Source organism: Carya illinoinensis, chromosome 2 (assembly GCF_018687715.1).
Source record: "Carya illinoinensis cultivar Pawnee chromosome 2, C.illinoinensisPawnee_v1, whole genome shotgun sequence".
Lineage (NCBI taxonomy): Eukaryota > Viridiplantae > Streptophyta > Magnoliopsida > Fagales > Juglandaceae > Carya > Carya illinoinensis.
Window position 1 is genome coordinate 33,848,979 of NC_056753.1, and position 18,735 is coordinate 33,867,713.

Genomic DNA, 18,735 nt, shown 5'->3' on the forward strand with positions numbered 1-18,735 from the left:
AAATATTATTAATTATAGAATAATAACACTGCATTAAATAATTAATAAATAAATAAATAAAATACAAAATTTTATAAAAAATACTTTTTGCAATCGGCGTGCAGTCGTGGAGAAAAAAATGAATTAATACGGGACTTACATGAAAAAAAATTATTTTTATAACTTTTTTTTATTCATGTAGGTCCCCTTGAATATAAAATAATTTTTTTATAATTTTTTTTTATTCATTCCGTACAGTCGACTGCACGTCGACTGTATTTACCGACTGTATCTAGCAAAGCCCAAATTTTATTATCAAGCCAGAGCACATTTAATAAAATATTTATATATCATAATTTGATTTGTATTATAAATTTTATTAATAATATTATAAATCAAACAATATCATTTAAATTATATTAATGATTTATTTTATACATCGACTTGATAATAAAATAACTCAAATAAAACAATTTGCTCGATAGGATCGACCACTTGCTGTGCCAATCAATGGCAATAGGTGCTTGGCTGTGAGAGGAGATACTCTCAATGTTTTGAATGCTGTACCGGTTAAGACACTGGAACGAAATATTTCAATACCGGTACTATTTCGTATACTGTTTCGGTATATTCGATATATAAATAAATTATATATATAAATTATATTCTAAAATAATAGTTTATGTATGAATAATTTATATATAAATACATATATATATATAAACATTATAAATAATTTGGTATAAATTGAGGGTTAAAAAATAATCTTGTAGTTTAAAAAAATGAAAAAAAAAATGAAGGCCGAAATATCGATCGATACGATCGATATTCAGACTAGTATAAAACAGGTACAATACATTTATCAGACAAGTGACCGGTACAAAATATTTTGTACGGTATGGTACGGTATTTAAAACCATGGATACTCCTCTTACCATTTTGTTTCGTGTTCTTTCTAGTTTCAAAAATGATTTATTTCCCTGCGGCCCATTCCAAAAAGCTAGATCGTATTAATCCGAATGATCATATGATGCAGACATTACTCATTAGCCTTGAGTTTGCTAAATCTTCCTCTACTTTAAGTTGAGATGTGATGCCCCGTCCGAAGATCCACCAAGGGACCAACCTAATCAATCCTAAAATCTCAAAGAAAAATACCCAATTAAAAAAATTCACAGAGAAATTTGATTTTGAGGGAACTCGCATGGACTAATGTTATATCTAAACCTTTTAAAATTTAAGAACTATGGTAAGCTATCAATATAATAGAATAAAGATAAGATGAGAGTATATAACATGAGAAATTATTAAATATTCTTAGATTACAAATGATGATGTGAGAGTAAGCTATTTGCAAGCATCAATTTTAATTTAAATAATTTTTTTATAAAATAAACTACAAGCTTTAGAATTTGAAGTGTAGTTTGAATCGACAGTGAAATGATATTTGATCAATGATGATTTTAAATAAAATTTAAAAATTTAAAAATTTAATAAAATATTATTAAAATATTATTTTTTAATATCATTATTATATTAAAATTTAATAAAATTAAATTATTTATTATATTTTATATAAAAATTTAAAAAAATTATAATAATGACAATTATTTCTGTATCCAAACGGAGCTCAATCTTTTATCTATTTTTCCCCCACCTTTGCAAGTAAGTAACCAATCAGCGGCTGAAGCTGGAACAGCTCTTTGGGCAAAAGGATGGGGTCCAGTCCAAGTCCAACAACAGTAAAGCCCTCTTCACTTCGACCATGAAAATTACACCGCGTTTCAGACGTTGAACGCTTACATTTGGCTCCCCTCAGGTATTGTAATCGGCACTTGCCTTTAGGTAGAACACAACACGCGATCATCTCGCTTCCTCGAAAGAACCAGAAGAAGAAAGAGATTCTAAAGAGAGTCCAATGTAAGTCACTGCCCTTTCTTTATAAAATTTATATGTAGATTTTTCTTTTTGATTTTTCTTCTAATGAAGGAAATCTGTGGTATCTGAGGAATGCTGGTGAATTCGCACGTTCAATGCGGCTTAAATTTATGGTTTGAGGAATTGGATATATGAGTTTTAACGATTTTTGCTAGGGTTTCTGGTCCTGATGGGCTTGCTTAAGAACCTGAGACTAAAATATACGGACCTTTTGCGTTAATTTTTTTCCCCCACGTATTTATGGCAGAAGGGTTTTTTTTGTTTGCAAACGAATATGGGTACTATTACTAATAGCCGTGTAAAAGGATTTGGGCGGATATTTAAGAAGTTTGGACAAAATCCATTCACTAAAATTTCTGAAAACTGTCTCTTCTGGGAATAAAATTTTGATATCAGTCTTTGTAGTAATGCAATGCAGACTAAACCCGTTCCTACCAGGGGTTCGAAGGAAAGAAAACGTTATCCAGTTGAGTAATTTTAGATTTAAACAAAAACTGTTTCCGGAAAGCTAAGAGAACATTATTATTTTGGAACATAAAATTCAATCAGGGAGATCCAGCAACTTGACAAGTAACTGAGAAGCTACGAGCTTTGTCCATATTGACTAGGTTGTTTGGACTGAAATTTTGCCCCAAAACTTGGTTAGTGATGAAAAAAATTAGAGGGCCCAGTCTTAGAGATAAGAAGTTCAACTCATCAATTTGCTTAAATATGTTTCGACATTTTATTTATCTTTCATCCTACTCAATATTCAAATATCTCAACTTAATAGTTATATTAACACATTCTGGTGCTACCTCAATTGCCATATTGATGTTCTCATATGGGTTTCCTGTTTGATATAAGAGAACTTCTCATGTTTCCTTCTCTCTTCTTCTCCTTCTTTCAGAGTTTTTATTATTATTATTTTTAACATTACAGCGCAGTTTCAAAGAGATTGTCTCCTGTATGTATTATAAGATCTTCACAAAAATATTAACGCAGTTATGGTTGAGACCTACACAAGTAGCTTACGATTCTTCATCTACTTTGAAGAGATATTGTGATACCCCGTATGATAAGGATAAGGGTAGGTGGTGTATGGGATCCGACATTGTTTGAGAATGAAAAGTTCTTGCTCTTTATAAGGTTCCAATGGGACTCCAAATGTATCATTAACTAGTCCTTTTAGAATATAGATCATATGGTTTGGGCCTTCCACTAGAGTGTTACAAATGGTATCAAAGCTATCACAACCAGAAATGTGGGATTTGAGCAGTGCTACCTACAATGGACGGGCCCGACGAGGACATCGGGAATTTAAGGGGGGTAGATTGTGATATCCCGTATGATAATGATAAGGGTATGTATTTATCAAAAAAAAAAAAGATAAGGATAACGGTATGTGATGTATAGGATCTCATATTGTTTGGAAAAGAGAATTTCTTGCTCTTTATAAGGTTCTAATGAGGCTCCAGTTGTATTATTAATTAGTCATTTTGGATTATAAATCATGTGGTTTGGGCCTTCCATTGGGGCGTTACTGATATCCCTATGTACTTGAGCTTTGCCTACTTTTATGAATCAAAATTCTTGATTACCTAAAAAAAAAAAAAAATCTATTTCGAAGAGATAATCTGTATTTTTCTTTCTCGTGTGTGGAAGGCCTCCACCAACTTCAAGGGTTATTGAACAACCATATTTCGCTCATTTTGGTTCTAGTCCAATTGTTAAAAAAACAAAGAAGAATAAGCAAAATCTCTTTAGTTTTGAACTGGTTTGTATTTAATTTTATTTCTCACTTTAAGCCATATTTTTGAGTGGCTGAACTGATGCCATATACTCGAATCCAAAAAGCGTGGATATATTATGTTAGAAATTTAAATGATTGTTTCATTTCATATTGAAGTTTAGCAATATTATCCAATTTTCTTTGCAACGTTTGTAACATTTATATCTCAGTGTGCCCACGCCTTTATGCGTCTGAATGAGAACATAACCGTGCATCCCTCTTCTAAACTTGCTGGGTAATCATCGCTTTTATTTTTACTTAAATCTTTCAGGTAAAACTGCTGCTACTGTTCATTAGAGTGTTTTCTTAGAAGCTTCTAGTCTGAGCATCTGGGGATTTTTAACATCACTTCAAACATATTCAGTCTTCTAACATTTTTTTTTTCAATGATTGTGTAAATTTCAGATGGAATACAGCTCTGAAGAGTCAGATATTAGTGAATCTGAGATCAATGACTACATAGAGAAACCATATGAGCAGCTGAAGGTGGGAAAGTACAAAGTCAAGGGTCTGAATGGCACCCTTAGATGCCCCTTCTGTGCTGGGAAGAAGAAACAAGACTACAAGTACAAGGATTTGCTTCAACATGCTTCAGGAGTGGGTAAAGGTTCTGCTAACAGAAGTGGAAAACAAAAGGTAAACCACCTTGCCTTGGCAAAGTACTTGGAGACTGACCTGGCCAGTGAAGTGGATCAAGTCCAACAACCAGTTTTACCACAAACTGTCACACAACCTTCAAAGCAAGATGATCTGTATGTGTGGCCTTGGATGGGCATTGTTGTTAACATAATATGCAGCCCAATGGATAGAAAGACTTTTCATGGTTCTGAATACTGGTTGAAAAGGTTCAGTAAATTTAAACCGTTAGAAGTTCATATTTTCTCAGATGAAAATGAATTGAATGCAAGGGCTGTAGTGACATTTAATAATGATTGGAACGGTTTCATGAATGCAACTGAATTTGAGAAATCATTTGAGACCGAGCATTGCAGCAAGAAGGATTGGAATGCACAGAAAGCACATCTTGGCTCTAATACATATGGGTGGTGTGCACGTGCTGATGATTTTGATGCAGAAGGGCCAATTGGGGCTTTCCTTCGGAAAAAAGGGCAGTTAAGAACAGTATCTGACATTGACCAGGAAGCAGCTCGAATGAGAAACAATGTTGTGGCAAATCTTGCCAATGAAATTGATATTACAATTGAAAATCTCAATGAACTGCAGTACAAATACAATGAAAAGACAATGTCCTTAAGTAGGATCCTTGTGGAGAAAGACAAGCTACACTCTGCGTTTCTTGAAGGTTTGCTCCTACACTTGCTTTGTTTGTTGATACATGCTCGTTTGCTGCATCTGTTACTGTCTGGTCACAATTTCCTTGTTGTTTTGGATGATGTTTAGTGAACCAATATGATATAAACATATGTGGTGCCTTTGTTCCAAATAGTCTTGATGATGTTCAATGTACGTATTTCTTACTGCTGGATTTGGACTAACTGATCATAAGAGCTATGATTATCTGCAACATAAAAGGAAAGAAGTTGTTTGAGGTTACACTTTGAAATAAGTTAGTAGTATTCAGCCCAAGGAATGAGTCGATCACAAAATCCTGCCCCTCATGTTAGATATTGTTAATGCTACCAAAATTTTGCATGACAAACTAATCTTGTTTAACTGTGTGATTTATCAGAAACAAGGAAGATGCAGCGGCTTGCACGAGATAATGTTCGAAGGATATTTGAGGAACAAGAAAAACTGAATTACGAATTGGAGGCTAAGAAAAAGAAAGTTGATTCCTGGAGCAAAGAGTTGAACAAACGTGAAGCACTAACCGAGCTTGAGAGACAAAAGCTGGATGAGGATAAGAAAAAGGTGATATGTGGATGTGGCATTTCCAAAGTGTCATTTTTTTTTTTTTTTTTTGTTAGCAAGAAGTTTTAACATTTGATTTTACTTGCTTCCCAGCTGGATAATAACTCATCTTAGTTTTAGATGTACTTGCTTTAGATGAACTTGCTTATGATTTGAGCAATGTTCCTTGGGGTGCTTGTTGCGTGCTGGAAGTGGGGACCAATTTAGCATTTTTTCCCTATTTATGCATGTTTTATCTTCATGTCCAATGTGATGGTAACTGTTGATAGAAATATGTATAGCATTATGTATGTATATATATCTCTATATATTACTGCCCCAATTATCTTTTAGTTCAATCGAATCAAAACTACAAGTGCTGGCTTATTTGGAATAAATAAATAGATTTTGGAGAAGCTGTTTGAAGTGCTGCATGCAAAATCATTTTCTTTGATGATGTACATGATGCTTCATGCTGAATACTGATATTGTTTTTTGGTTGTTCTAGCATGATGTAAGAAACAATTCTCTTCAATTGGCTTCCATGGAGCAAAAAAAGGCTGATGAGAATGTCTTAAGGCTGGTTGAAGAGCAAAAGGTCTGGCTTAGTTAGGTTTTAACTAGTCTGTCGCATGCACTCTTTAAGAGTAGCTCTTTTTCGTACTCTTTCTATATAATTTATTAATCAGAATCGTAAATTTTCAGAGGGAGAAAGAAGAGGCCCTTAATAAGATACTTCAGTTGGAAAAGCAGCTGGATGATAAACAGAAGTTGGAAATGGAAATTGAAGAGATAAAAGGGAAACTGCAGGTGATGAAGCATCTTGGAGATGAAGATGATGCAGCAATTCAGAAGAAGATGGAGGAAATGAATGATGAATTGAAAGAAAAATTTGAAGAAATGAATGATATGGAATACACGAATCAAGTTCTTATTACAAAAGAGCGAGAGAGCAATGATGAGCTGCAAGAAGCTCGCAAACAATTAATTGCGGTATGATTTTTATTTTTATTTTTATTTTTTGCTGCATATGTTTGGTTATATGCATGGGTCTGGGTGTTTGGGGACCTTATACATGTAAGAGAAGTCACTAGTTGAAGATTGTACTGGAAAGCAATTGGGTCATTTTTTCAAGTCTCGCATAGGAATCAAGAACCACTGATCAAAATGCCCCAATTGAGAAATCTCTAAAAGCAGTAGTGGATGCTGTCAATGGACAAAGACATTGCTTTATCTCTTAATAGAATTCTCTAAAGTCGTGTTGCTTTTCTGGCAAGGAAACAAAAACTTATATTGCCTTAATAGATTGCATGCTTTTGTTTGGTCACTTTATAAAACAAGATACTCACATCGAATTGATAGCAGTTATGCAAGTTATATCTTTTATGTTTTCGTCAAATGACAATAAAATTTTAAGGAAAGGGTGCGACTACGTCCAATTGTATAGCCCGAAAGGCCGTCATGGCATCTAATGGAAAAAAAGTTAAAATTCATAACCTCCTAGAGATGAATATGCCTGCAATCATGCCAGATGCTAAAATGAATTTTTTTTTTAAAATAAAACTTGCATTAATAAGTAATGGAAGATGGTGTCCTTTTCTTTTTGTCTTTAGGGCTTGATGGATATGCTGAGTGGTCGCACTAATATTGGAATAAAGAGAATGGGCGAAATTGATCAGAAGCCATTTCATAATGCATGTAAGCAGCGATTTTCCCTTGAGGAAGCAAATATTCAGGCCTCGACACTATGCTCCCTATGGCAGGAGAATCTGAAGGATCCAAATTGGCATCCATTTAAAGTTGTTGTCATGAATGGGAGTGCCCAGGTATATTCTTTTATATTGCTAAGCCTCTCATACTCATAAAAAAATATATTTAAAGCCTCTCATTCTTGTATTTCATGTACACAGATGTGTTATGAGCTTGTGGGAATTCACGGTATCATTTATGATATATAGTTGCATATGTTGTTATTGTAAGAGTGAATCAAAATTATCTTATAAATGTATGAATCCTCCTTATTAATACTACCGTTTACTTATCAAAAAATAAATAAATGTATGAATTCTGTTTACATTTTTTAGGCCTGCTTAACTACTAAAGAAGTCATTCGTGTTGGTTTATCTGAATAACCCCATCCCAAATTGCCTGGGTCGTGAAAGATTAATCACTTGTTTCAATTTTCGTAATGCAGGAATTGTTAAATGAAGAAGATGAGAAGCTTCGAGATCTTAAACAGGAATGGGGGGATGATATATACATGGCTGTAATTACCGCACTCAAAGAGATCAATGAGTATAATCCAAGTGGCAGATATGTCATATCTGAGCTCTGGAACTTCAAAGAAGAAAGGAAAGCCACATTGAAGGAGGTCATCAGTTACATCATGAAGAATATAAAGACGCTGAAGCGCAAGAGACAGTGAGGCAGTGGTTAGTAATTTTTTCATATATATTAATGAACTGTTTGTCAAGTGCTGTTGAAATACTAAGCTCCAACTGACATACTGTGATTGTGTTGCCAAATAAGCTTGAAAGATAATGGCTTAAGTATCTGTCAAGAAACATGGTTAACTTTGATTACACAGACGAGATGATAGTGCGGTTTTTTTTATTTAGTTTAATCTAAACATGAGGGTACACTTATAGATAGGATCGAATGGCAGGAAAAAGAACATCTTTTTTTTATAAGTCAAATGACAGGAAAAAATACAAACAACCCCAATCAGTTCAATATTTGCCATTTAGTGTTATTATGATTTGGTTTAGCTTATTAACATATATGTTTTCTCGTAGTAGGGCATTCATTGTACTGAACATGGCTTTTGCCTATTCTTTTCATTAATATACTTTGATTTTACTTATCAAAAAAAAAAAAAAAACATATATGTTTTCTTTTATGGCCAATCATCTTGAATCGTACATATATGAAGTTCTTAAACAATTTAAGGTATGAATAAGGGGTAACGACTTCTATTTCATTTCAAGTTTTGTCAGCATTAGTAAAATTAATGAAAAATATTTTTGTCATGTCATTAGATGATATAATAAAATCATTTAAACGATTGTACAGTAACTGTTACTTCCAGATTCAATTTGCTAATTGTATTTAAATTTATTTATTTATTTTTAAATGTAATTTGGCTATTAATTTATTGATGTACGTATTGCATCAACCCTTTTAGTTCACTTTGATGGTCTACTTTGAATATTAACACATCGTGTTGAAGTTTCATGAGCTGCTGTTTCTTGATTTTAATGCTAATCAATGCAGGAAAATTTGGGAGGTGGAATTCCAAGGGGGGGGGAGCGTAAGTAAGGTCACGGCCTCTGTCATAAATCAGCTAGATGCATAGCTCAATTTGTAGTTGAACTTGGATTCCATTTTCTGCTATGAATTCTGAACTTATATCGGATGAAATTTCTTCAGTGAATGGAGTTTCATAACCAACATTATGATAGAAATTTACTATTTCCACCCGAAGAGATTCTTCTGCATTGGCCATGCCTCAGCTAATGTGGATGATTATAGAGCTTTCCGGATTGGCCTTGATCTGGATTGGGTCAAACCCGTCCCTAGTTTTGATGAAACTTTCCTAGGCTTAGGAAATTATTTACTCAATTACAAAATTGTAGACAGGTTTTTGCTTTGTGGAGGAGGGCAAGACGGAGGCTCCTAAAAGGAAGGTTCTTAAGAAATTATTAAAGCTCTGGCAGGTTTGAAGCTTAAACTCTACTCGCACAATTAAAACTCAAGAGGTAACGATTAAATACTTTCACATGAAACAGCAAGTGCATGAAAATCCGTAGAAAAGCTCGACACTCATTAGTAAGGTCACAAGATAAATGTGAGCGAACCAGTTGAATTTTCAACAGATCAACCTCACTGAACAAAGCCTAGAATCAACCATTGTTACTAAAGAAGAAATTCCAAATGAGTAAAAACAAGCTGCAAAAACAGAAACAAATACATCGATGGAAATGTACCACAAAGTTAAAAAAGAAGGGAACTGGAGACTGGAAAGAGTGGGAGACAGACAGAGAGTTGATGGGTCCTCTTTAGAGAGAGAGAGAGAGAGAGAGAGAGAGAGAGAGAGAAGCACAACTTTAACACCAATGCAACAAAGCCATTAATAACCTCTTTCAATCGTACAGCAATATGCAAATCAACACATAATCAATGAAAGAACCAAAGAGCAGTGGACTAAACAGAGGATGAAACCCCCATTATCTCTTCAGGATTCGTACTTAAACCAAAAGCAATTGATTTAACTTCTGTAGAATGTTTTTGCTTTCAATTGGAGTAAACAGGGATGTCCTTCGTAGTGAAGGGAAATTATCAGAGCTTTACGCTACTATGATGCAGAACGTTGAGGTGACAATCATGAATGCATTTACGGCAACAAACCGCTCAAACTGGCAGTCCTGCTTAAAAAGCTGAAGGCAAGATGAAACATTCTTTGATGAGTGATGAAATTAAAAAAATCAATAGTCTAGAAAAAACATGAACAGACGGATATCTGCAATATAATTTCCATCATAAAGCATACATACGTGCGTGATAGCCACAACCATTTAAAGAATTCTCATTTCAAAACCTCCTGATGCTTTTTGTTTTCCCTTTTAGCTCTCAAATTGAGTGGATATTCTCTGTTCATACTCGACAGCAACACCTAATTATTGTAAACAGTGGCATATTAGCCTCTCTTGTTCTTTTCTTTCTCTTTTTTGTAATTCCTTAGTTGTCCAATGTGCAAGCAAACTATCCATGGTTCGATGTATGCAATACGTAGTCTCTCCACTTCCAACAACTGCAGAAGCTTGTTCAATTCACCCACCATCAAAGCTATTGAAGAACCTCATCAGATGGTTCATTGTTTGATATCACAAAAGATCAAAACGTAATGTCATAAGCAGAAGTTTGTGAAATAATAAAAAAGAAAAACAAAAAATATAATTATGCATATGATGCTATATAATAATTAAAGAACACCATGTCCCGACAATCATGTTGCACTTACTGAATCATGCCATGTTGGGCACACAGAATACCAGAATGGTTAACAAGAGTGTATAACCGAAAATAAACTCTTGAAACAAATCAAGACAGAACTAGCAAGTCTTACATTACAGAGAGATGTGTGCCTGCATCTACAATGTTCAAATAGCACCACAAGAATGCCTGCATCTACAATGTTCCAAAGCTCAAAACCATTAATTAGATGTTAAAGTAATAGCTCATATGTGCAAGCACTTAATCTGGCTCGTGATATGCATTACTTATGATTTCAATGTACAAAGCAAATAAAAGGAAAAAAGATGCATGATGCCAAGAGTTTCTCTTGTACTGAGAAAGATGGTCTGTTACCCTAATGGTGAGTAAATAATATGTGAACGGTAAATCTTGCATAGAATATTCAATTGTGCTATAACCAGAAACATACAGAATGAGGTCTCTTGCTCTTTTGGCTGCATCTTCTTCCATTGGTGAACAACCATTAAAAATGTTTGTATGTTGTTAACCCTTTAGCCTTCGGGAGAGAGTTGGGGAGAAAAAAGATTTTAAGCAACTCATAACTAGCAGTTGTAAGAGATTGTTCCAAGAATATAGGAATGAGGCATGATCAAACTTTATCACACAGATCCAAGGCAAGGGAAGTAGCTAAAACAATAATTATGTATCAGCTTACCTTAAGTTACAGAATTAAAATAACTGCTTCAGCTTGACGTTTTAGGAATACCTCAAAAATTTAAAACTAGGATCACATAACCATCAAACGATCCGAGAAAAAACTTACTTCTGAACCCAGGATCATCCATTTTTTTTTTCAAATTTAATCATAACAATCATGCATAATATTATCACATGCCCAATGAAAAACAATAAGTTCTTCAATAAATTCATCAAGACAGAAATGAATGGAAAGTCTTACATGCTCAGAAAACAGTGCCGAAAGGAAAACAAAGAGAACATCACAAGCCCCGAAAAATGAACACAACAGTCAAAGTATGACGCCCCAAGCAGCTTTATAACTTGTAGAAAATGTTTCACCGCCTAATCCTAAATCAATAGACTCCATTTTCATCAATAAACATCAAAACCACGTAGCATCATTCCCTTTGTTAAGTTCAAACCACAAACGGTACTCTTTCTTCTGAAGAGAAATCTTGGAAACCGTGTAAACGCACCAAGTGATTTAGCCAGATAAACTCCAGACCCACCTAACCCTCGGACATCAGTAAACCAAAACACGGTAATTGCTAGTAGTGTAAGGCAATAAGAAAAGTTGTAAAGAAGCACACAAGAAGTATCCAATATAAAATATCCCTAAAATTAAGAAACTTTGTTGCCAAAACTGCACAATAGAGATGTGTATATATGAGACAAGCATACAGCTAAAACCACATGATTCTAATCTCTTCATCTCTTGTTTATTTATTTTTGTTTCTCTTTTCAAAGAGTATTCTGCCCATTCTCGACACCTAAACCGTACAATACACCAGCATACTTCTCCAGGGAACCGCTAAAGAAATTTTCCTTCAACTTCCTGAAGGCACACGACGTGAGCAAACTATCCGAACCCGCCTGGTGACAAACCCCGACTCGCTCCACCTCCAACAGCTCCGCCAACTTATTCAACCCACCGTGCAAACTATTGCAAAACTTCATCAAGTGCTTGATATCATACACCGTCGGAAAATACATGTTAATCAAATTAAAGAACTCCGCCTGCGTATCCGGCAGATTCCGACACGTCAGAAGCTTGAGCAAGTACCCGAAGTCATACCCGCTGTGAAAAGTCACCCAGTGGACGCTGTCGTTCAAGACGACGCCGGAGGACATTAGCAACTCGCCGAAGCGCACTGCATCGACGCCCCTCTCGTTGTTCAACATGAAATTGATGCCGCTCTGGCGAAGGAGCTCGATGGAATCGTTGGCGAAGACGTCCGAGTTGGGATCGAACTCCCGGAAATTAAACTGCCAGATGAAGTGCTGGCCGGTCCCGCAGGTGGGTAGGTTGCCGCGCTCGTCGGAGAAGGTGAGCCCCAGCTGGATCAGCTTGAGCACGTCCACGTTGTCCTTTAGGGTCTGATAGTGGTACTCGCAGTTGGACCCGAAGTTCCCGACGGGACGTAGAACGATCCCGGGGAACTCCGTGTCCATCGCCACATACGGGAATTCATCCACGATCCCTCGGATCAGGGCGAACTCCGCTTCGAGATTCTCGGCCCATACTTCGCGGATCTCTATTGTCTCGCTTTTCGGTAGCAGTTGCATTCCGCTTCAAAAGAAACCCTAAAATTCGATCGGAACCGCCGATTTCCCGATTGCACCAAATATTCATACAATTAATAGCTATACCCGGAAAGAAGCTACGCGCTTCTTGTCTCTGAGGGATCACGATCGAAGAGGTTTCAAAGCGAACAAAGTCGATGAAATTAAGGCTTAAGCCAACGAGCAAGAAAGACTCAAAGAAATGGGTGAGGATGTAGGACGTGACCCTCGAATCAGGGAAACTCGAGGGATTGAGAAGCAGATTCGAGAGAGAAGGCGAAAAGGTTTTTACTTTCTATTCTCTAAGTTTTGTTGAGATAAATTATGGCTTCCCCCTTTCTGTCTCTATGATTGGCTTGCAGTTTTGCAACGAATGGATGTATGAGGGCGGCGGAGCGATCGTGACAATTACTTCAAAGGTCAGAAATGGTGGGTGGTTTTTTTTTGGTCTTTAATTGTAGTTGATTGTAATTTTATTTATTTATGTACGGATAATAAATAAACATGATAATTTTTCTAATGCATGAATTGAAAATGGTGAAGGTAATCTCACTTAGAGAATAGCAATTTTTATAGATTTGTAATATCTTGAATTTGTAGAAACATAGTGAATTTAATAAAAAATAATAATAATGTTGTTAAGGTGCCGGCCTAAGCGTATTTCTAGGTAAAATTTATTTTTTTATTAATATTTTTTAACATTTTTATAAAAATAGAAGAAAAAAAAAACACTAATACATTAATAGTTACTTACTTATAAGTAAGTAAAATAAAAAAAAAATTAAAAAAATGTATAAGTGGTTAAAATTAGATGACAAAATGAATAATTTTAACCAAAATAGAGAGACATAAGAGCATTATTCTTCCTAAAAAGTGTGATAAATTAGTCTTTTAAATATAGATTATTTTTTTATATAAAAGAGGTAGGAGATTTCGAAACAAGATTTTTTATTTGAAGAATTGTCGTATCACATCAAACTATTAAACTCTTAAACTTTTAAATATAGATCTATATATGATTTAGAACTTTTATATATGAAATTTTATTTATGATAAAAAAAGAATAACATGCACTTCAAATTTATAATATAAATTATTGTTGGTAGGATTTATCCTATATATGACCTCTTTATTAGAATTTAGTTTAGTTTAGCTCATAGAGTGTGGACAAGTTTTTCTAAATTAAAACCAAACATAACATAATGAGAATTAAAAGGGGTTTTTTTTTTTTTTTTAATGTTTTTTATGTCTGGGAATCTCTTTAAGGTAGGGTCATTCGGATCCACTTATGCAGAGTAAATTATAATTTCGTGCACTGTACTCTCAAAAATTTTCTGACATAAACTGGTTAAATTATTGACTTTTCACCAGAAAATACGGTCCAAAATAATTATTTGCATCCATGAGATTAAAAGAATATTATTCCATCGACAACTCAAATTAAACATTATAACTAGGATTGTTCATCTTGGTTCTGGTTCCAGTTTTTTGCCCGAGTTTGGTCAAAACTGGATTGCAAAACCCGGACCAGTGTGGTACAGGTACGGGTATTAAAACCGTTGTAATCTGGTACCCGCATGTTTTAAACATGAAAACCGCATATCATCTCTCTCTCTCTCATACCGAAACCTAGCTTGTGTCACTCTTACTCTACCGATCAAAGATCTGTTCTTCATGGTCGTTGTCTTCTACTTTTTGTTCTGTTTGGCTAGATGTGCTATTTTATTTTTGGGTTCTATTTGGTTTGTTGTGTATTTTTCTTTCTTCTCTATTTGTATTGTTTTCCCTTTGTTAATTGTGGATTTGTTTTGATGAGAATGTTAAGAGTATTTTTATAAGATAGATGTTTCTATATGTTATCAGTAGTTAGTAGTCAAAGATGGGTTTATTTTTACTAGATCTACTATGTTTCGAACATGGGAATCTTTTTTTTTTTTTGAAGTTTTTGAGGCTTCAAATTTTTGTTTATCTATTTCTTACATTAAGGTGTTATTATGAAAAAAAAAAAAAAAAACCAGAATTCGGGTTTTGGAAAACTCAGATTCATCTGAGTTCCGGCCCATATCAAAACCGAGCTAACCCGGTGCAGGTTCTTACCTGAATTTGAAATCCAGATTCCGATCCGGATACACTCAGATTTTCAAGTTAGAATTCAGATGAACAGCCCTAATCATAACAAGACAAAGTACTTAGTTCAATGCTACAAAGCGAAAACCAAGCATGGTCTCACTCTTAAACGTCAAATAAAATAAATCTATTGAAAGAGTAGAAGTGTTAATTCAATTTCCCGTGAATTTCATCCATCTCCCATTATTCATGATATTGAAATTATTCATTCAGCAACATTACATGCGCGTATTCTTTGAACGAGTGGGGTGAAGAGCAGTGGCCTTGGAAGAATGAACATGACATCCTGCATTCCAAGCCACAATCAATGATATTTTTTTAAGGAAAGAAAGTTTCTAACTACAAGGAGATTTTATCAAAACAAACTGACATGACTTTAAGTAATATATTAGATCGTAAAATTATTTTTATTATAAATAAATTAAATATAACGTATTTTATAAAATTATACTAGTTTATAAATTTGTTTTCATAAAATCTTTTTGTGACTGCTACATTTCTCCTTTTGAAATAAATGAATCCTCATGCACATGTTTGTTTCTTAGTTACATATAAGCATATCTTATGGTCCCTATGTATATACATATTGATTAAGAACGAGACCCTTTTTCGTGGTGTTAGAAGCGAAACCATGCAGCCCACAAGCATGATTCCTATTCCAAATATCGATCGCAGGCTTACTAATTACAACAGACACAAATAAATGACCAAACCCTAACTTTTCGAACATGCATGCAAAAAACAACCAAATTCTTCCGAACATGCTTTTATACAACCACAAAGAAGATCGTCCAAGTGGTTTGCTTGGTTGTATTCCTCGAATTCTTCTAAACAAAGGTTAGTTTAATGTGACAAAGTTTTACGAGTAGCATAGAAGAATGCAACTAGCACACATATATACATATATTATCTATATACATGAGAAATGATAATTACAGTCGTAATTGTATAAATGTCATATAATTATTTTGAAAAAAATAAAAAAATATGAGACTCAAATGAAAATAAATAAATAAATTTTAATAATATATTCTACTCTTTTTTAAAATGACTATACGATAATTGTGCATTCCACAACTATAACATTACTATAAGAAGTGTTTTTCAGATCGAATCATCCCAAGGCACTAATCCTTTCCTTCTCTTGGTTGGGTAACCTGAACAAACACTTGGGATTGGGCTTTTTAATGGAGATATCCCCTAATATATAGAAAAATGCGGATAGCCCAATATATGGGCCATAGTCTAACCCGACCCGACACAACACCACTATTATATCCTAAAACCAGAGGCAATTTCGTAAATTGAGGCTCAAAAAGTAGGGTTTTAGGGTTTGCTTTATAAAGTCCCGTTGTTTTGGCCCTGTCATTCTTGCCTGCTCACTTAGCCAACAGACACATTCGGCTGCGTCAATCTTCAAGGTCGTATCCTCTTTCTTTCTCTACACTTGTGCATAATTTTTTAACTGACTTGTACTGTTTTTGGTGTATTTTCGTTCATTTTTTATGGATTTTCTTTTTCATGAGAGCCATCAAATAGTAAGCTGTTATTATTTGGGATCTGAATTCTTTCAATTTTTCCCTAAATGTATACATTTTATGTTATTCAGGAGCGCGAAAGAAAGAAATCGAGGCATTAAGAATGTCGGGGTAAGTGATCCTTTTCTGTTCAGAGTAGCTACTGAGATGACTTTGTTCTCTTGCCTATATTTTGGAGTGGTTGGGCTTATGTGTTCGTATTATAAGAAAGCAAAGTTTCCTTGAAGTGATTTTTTCTTTTTAATAATTTGATGAGCAATGATATTCTGAGCTGGTGCTATCTTGGAATTCGGTTGCACTAGAAACTTTCGAGAGCAAGTAATATATCTCTCTTTTTCCTTTTTTTAAAGAAAAGGATGTTGAATAATAAGTAATTTTGGGGGTGGCTCGATCTTGGGTTATTGGTAGACTAGAAATTGCACAAGGCTAGCAGACTACTTGTGTCGGGGAGATTTGCATTTGACAACTGTTTGATGAGAATGCTGGGTGCACTTGGATTTTCAGAGTGAATTGAGTGTCATTGGTAGAAGTATGGATTTGTTACAGATGCTTGCAGATTTAATTTGTTCATACCCAGAGAAGCACATGAAATAACTCGCTGTTATCTGTGACTATCTGTTGTCTAGCATGGAATGAAGCCATTTTTAAGATGGGTATTCGCTAAATGCTTTTTCCATGAAAATGACTGACCAAAGTGATTGATCTAGCAACACTAGCAGTTTGTTTTAACAATTTTTTCTTTAAAACATTGTTCTCTTGGGTGGGGGCCATTGTTTGTAACATACTAAATGTTCATGATTTTCTTCTTTCAGTTGTAAACTCTTGTTAGGTATTTCTCAAGTATACTCCCTGTGTACTTGGGATTTGCCTATTATTATGAATAAAACTACTTGATTACTGATAAAAATAAAAATAAAAATAAAAAACAATAAGAGGTGGAAGATGTAAATTTTGTCTGTCGGAGGAACTTGTCATTGTTCAGTAGGATAAAATGTACATGAGCTCACTCAGTAGTTGGGTAGTAGGTGATTCACATTTGTCGATTACATACTGATTTCAATCTGGATCTTGAGCAGTGAAGAGGCTCCTGTTGCGGTTGAGACACCTGCCCCTGTTCTTGGGGAGACTATGGATATCATGACAGCCTTGCAACTCGTGCTGAGAAAATCGCTTGCTCATGGTGGGCTTGCTCGTGGCCTTCATGAAGGTGCAAAAGTGATTGAGAAGCATGCTGCCCAGCTTTGTGTACTGGCAGAGGACTGTGACCAGCCTGATTATGTTAAACTGGTTAAAGCTCTTTGTGCTGACCACAATGTAAACTTGATGACAGTTCCTAGTGCAAAGTCACTAGGCGAGTGGGCTGGTGTAAGTATCATCCTTTTGGAAAAATTTCCTATTTTGTTTACTTTCTTTAAATGCTTTTATTCTCCTTCATTTATAAAGTGAGATGACAGTTGCCTTTTTTCTTTATTCAAGATTTTTTAAGTTAAAACTTATAATTAATAAAATTGGATGAACTGGTATCTCTCTTATGTAAGTACTAGTTAGTAGCCAGTGAAGTTATAGATGTAAATGCATTTGGTTTCTAGTTTCCATTGTTTAACCTAACAACTAATAGAGTAGTACTCTCTCAGTTTTCTATGTAACATGGTTCTATCTATATCATTATACTCATAGCTTTGCATTATGGTTTTGATTTTTGAATTAATATATTTTCGCCTAATTGATTATTAATTCTGATTCATTCATTGACCATCAAACTCTATTACAGGTTCTCTCTAACATCTGGTTGTGCTTTCTCTGTGCAGTTGTGCAAGATTGATTCAGAGGGCAAAGCCAGAAAGGTTGTTGGTTGCTCCTGTGTTGTTGTGAAGGTAGAATATAAAATTCAAAAAATGGCACACAAGATGGCGCATACAATTTTACTAGCTATCAAATGAATTCTTAAATTTTTCTCGCACTGTTTTTGTAGGATTTTGGCGAGGATCATGAAGCTCTTCATATTATTAGGGAGCATGTCAAGTCTCACTGAATAGCTAGCAATGGTTCTATGTTTCGTGGGATGTGATGTGATGTTTTGTCCCTATAGACTTTTCCTTTTTGTTTATTTGGTGGAATTTCACTAGGAGTTTTCTCGAGTGTTGCTATATCAAAGTTACTTTGTTCTAGTTGCTTGCTCTTTAACAGTCTTTAATAGCTGCTATTGCTTTCCCCCTCTCGTTTTGTTTTCTTTTTCATGATAAGAAATCTATTCGA

General features: G+C 34.7%; 3 protein-coding genes across 3 annotated transcripts; 2 read left to right on the top strand and 1 right to left on the bottom strand.

Moving 5' to 3' along the window:
- The first annotated feature begins 1,645 nt into the window (after window positions 1-1,645).
- LOC122301173 (factor of DNA methylation 1) lies at window positions 1,646-9,003 on the top strand. Its single transcript, XM_043112336.1, has 8 exons — window positions 1,646-1,899; window positions 4,094-4,991; window positions 5,379-5,560; window positions 6,048-6,137; window positions 6,245-6,532; window positions 7,153-7,365; window positions 7,734-7,971; window positions 8,813-9,003. Exons 2-7 carry the CDS (start codon window positions 4,094-4,096, stop codon window positions 7,962-7,964), a joined length of 1,902 nt encoding a protein of 633 aa, XP_042968270.1. The 5' UTR covers window positions 1,646-1,899; the 3' UTR covers window positions 7,965-7,971; window positions 8,813-9,003.
- A 2,844-nt stretch (window positions 9,004-11,847) lies between these two features.
- Window positions 11,848-13,247, bottom strand: LOC122301174 (probable CCR4-associated factor 1 homolog 7). Its single transcript, XM_043112337.1, has one exon. It carries the CDS (start codon window positions 12,815-12,817, stop codon window positions 11,993-11,995), a length of 825 nt encoding a protein of 274 aa, XP_042968271.1. The 5' UTR covers window positions 12,818-13,247; the 3' UTR covers window positions 11,848-11,992.
- A 2,994-nt stretch (window positions 13,248-16,241) lies between these two features.
- Window positions 16,242-18,647, top strand: LOC122301176 (40S ribosomal protein S12-like). Its single transcript, XM_043112339.1, has 5 exons — window positions 16,242-16,362; window positions 16,551-16,590; window positions 17,556-17,844; window positions 18,288-18,353; window positions 18,452-18,647. The coding sequence occupies exons 2-5, from the start codon at window positions 16,583-16,585 to the stop codon at window positions 18,509-18,511; spliced, it is 423 nt and encodes a 140-aa protein (XP_042968273.1). The 5' UTR covers window positions 16,242-16,362; window positions 16,551-16,582; the 3' UTR covers window positions 18,512-18,647.
- The last annotated feature ends 88 nt before the right edge of the window (window positions 18,648-18,735 follow it).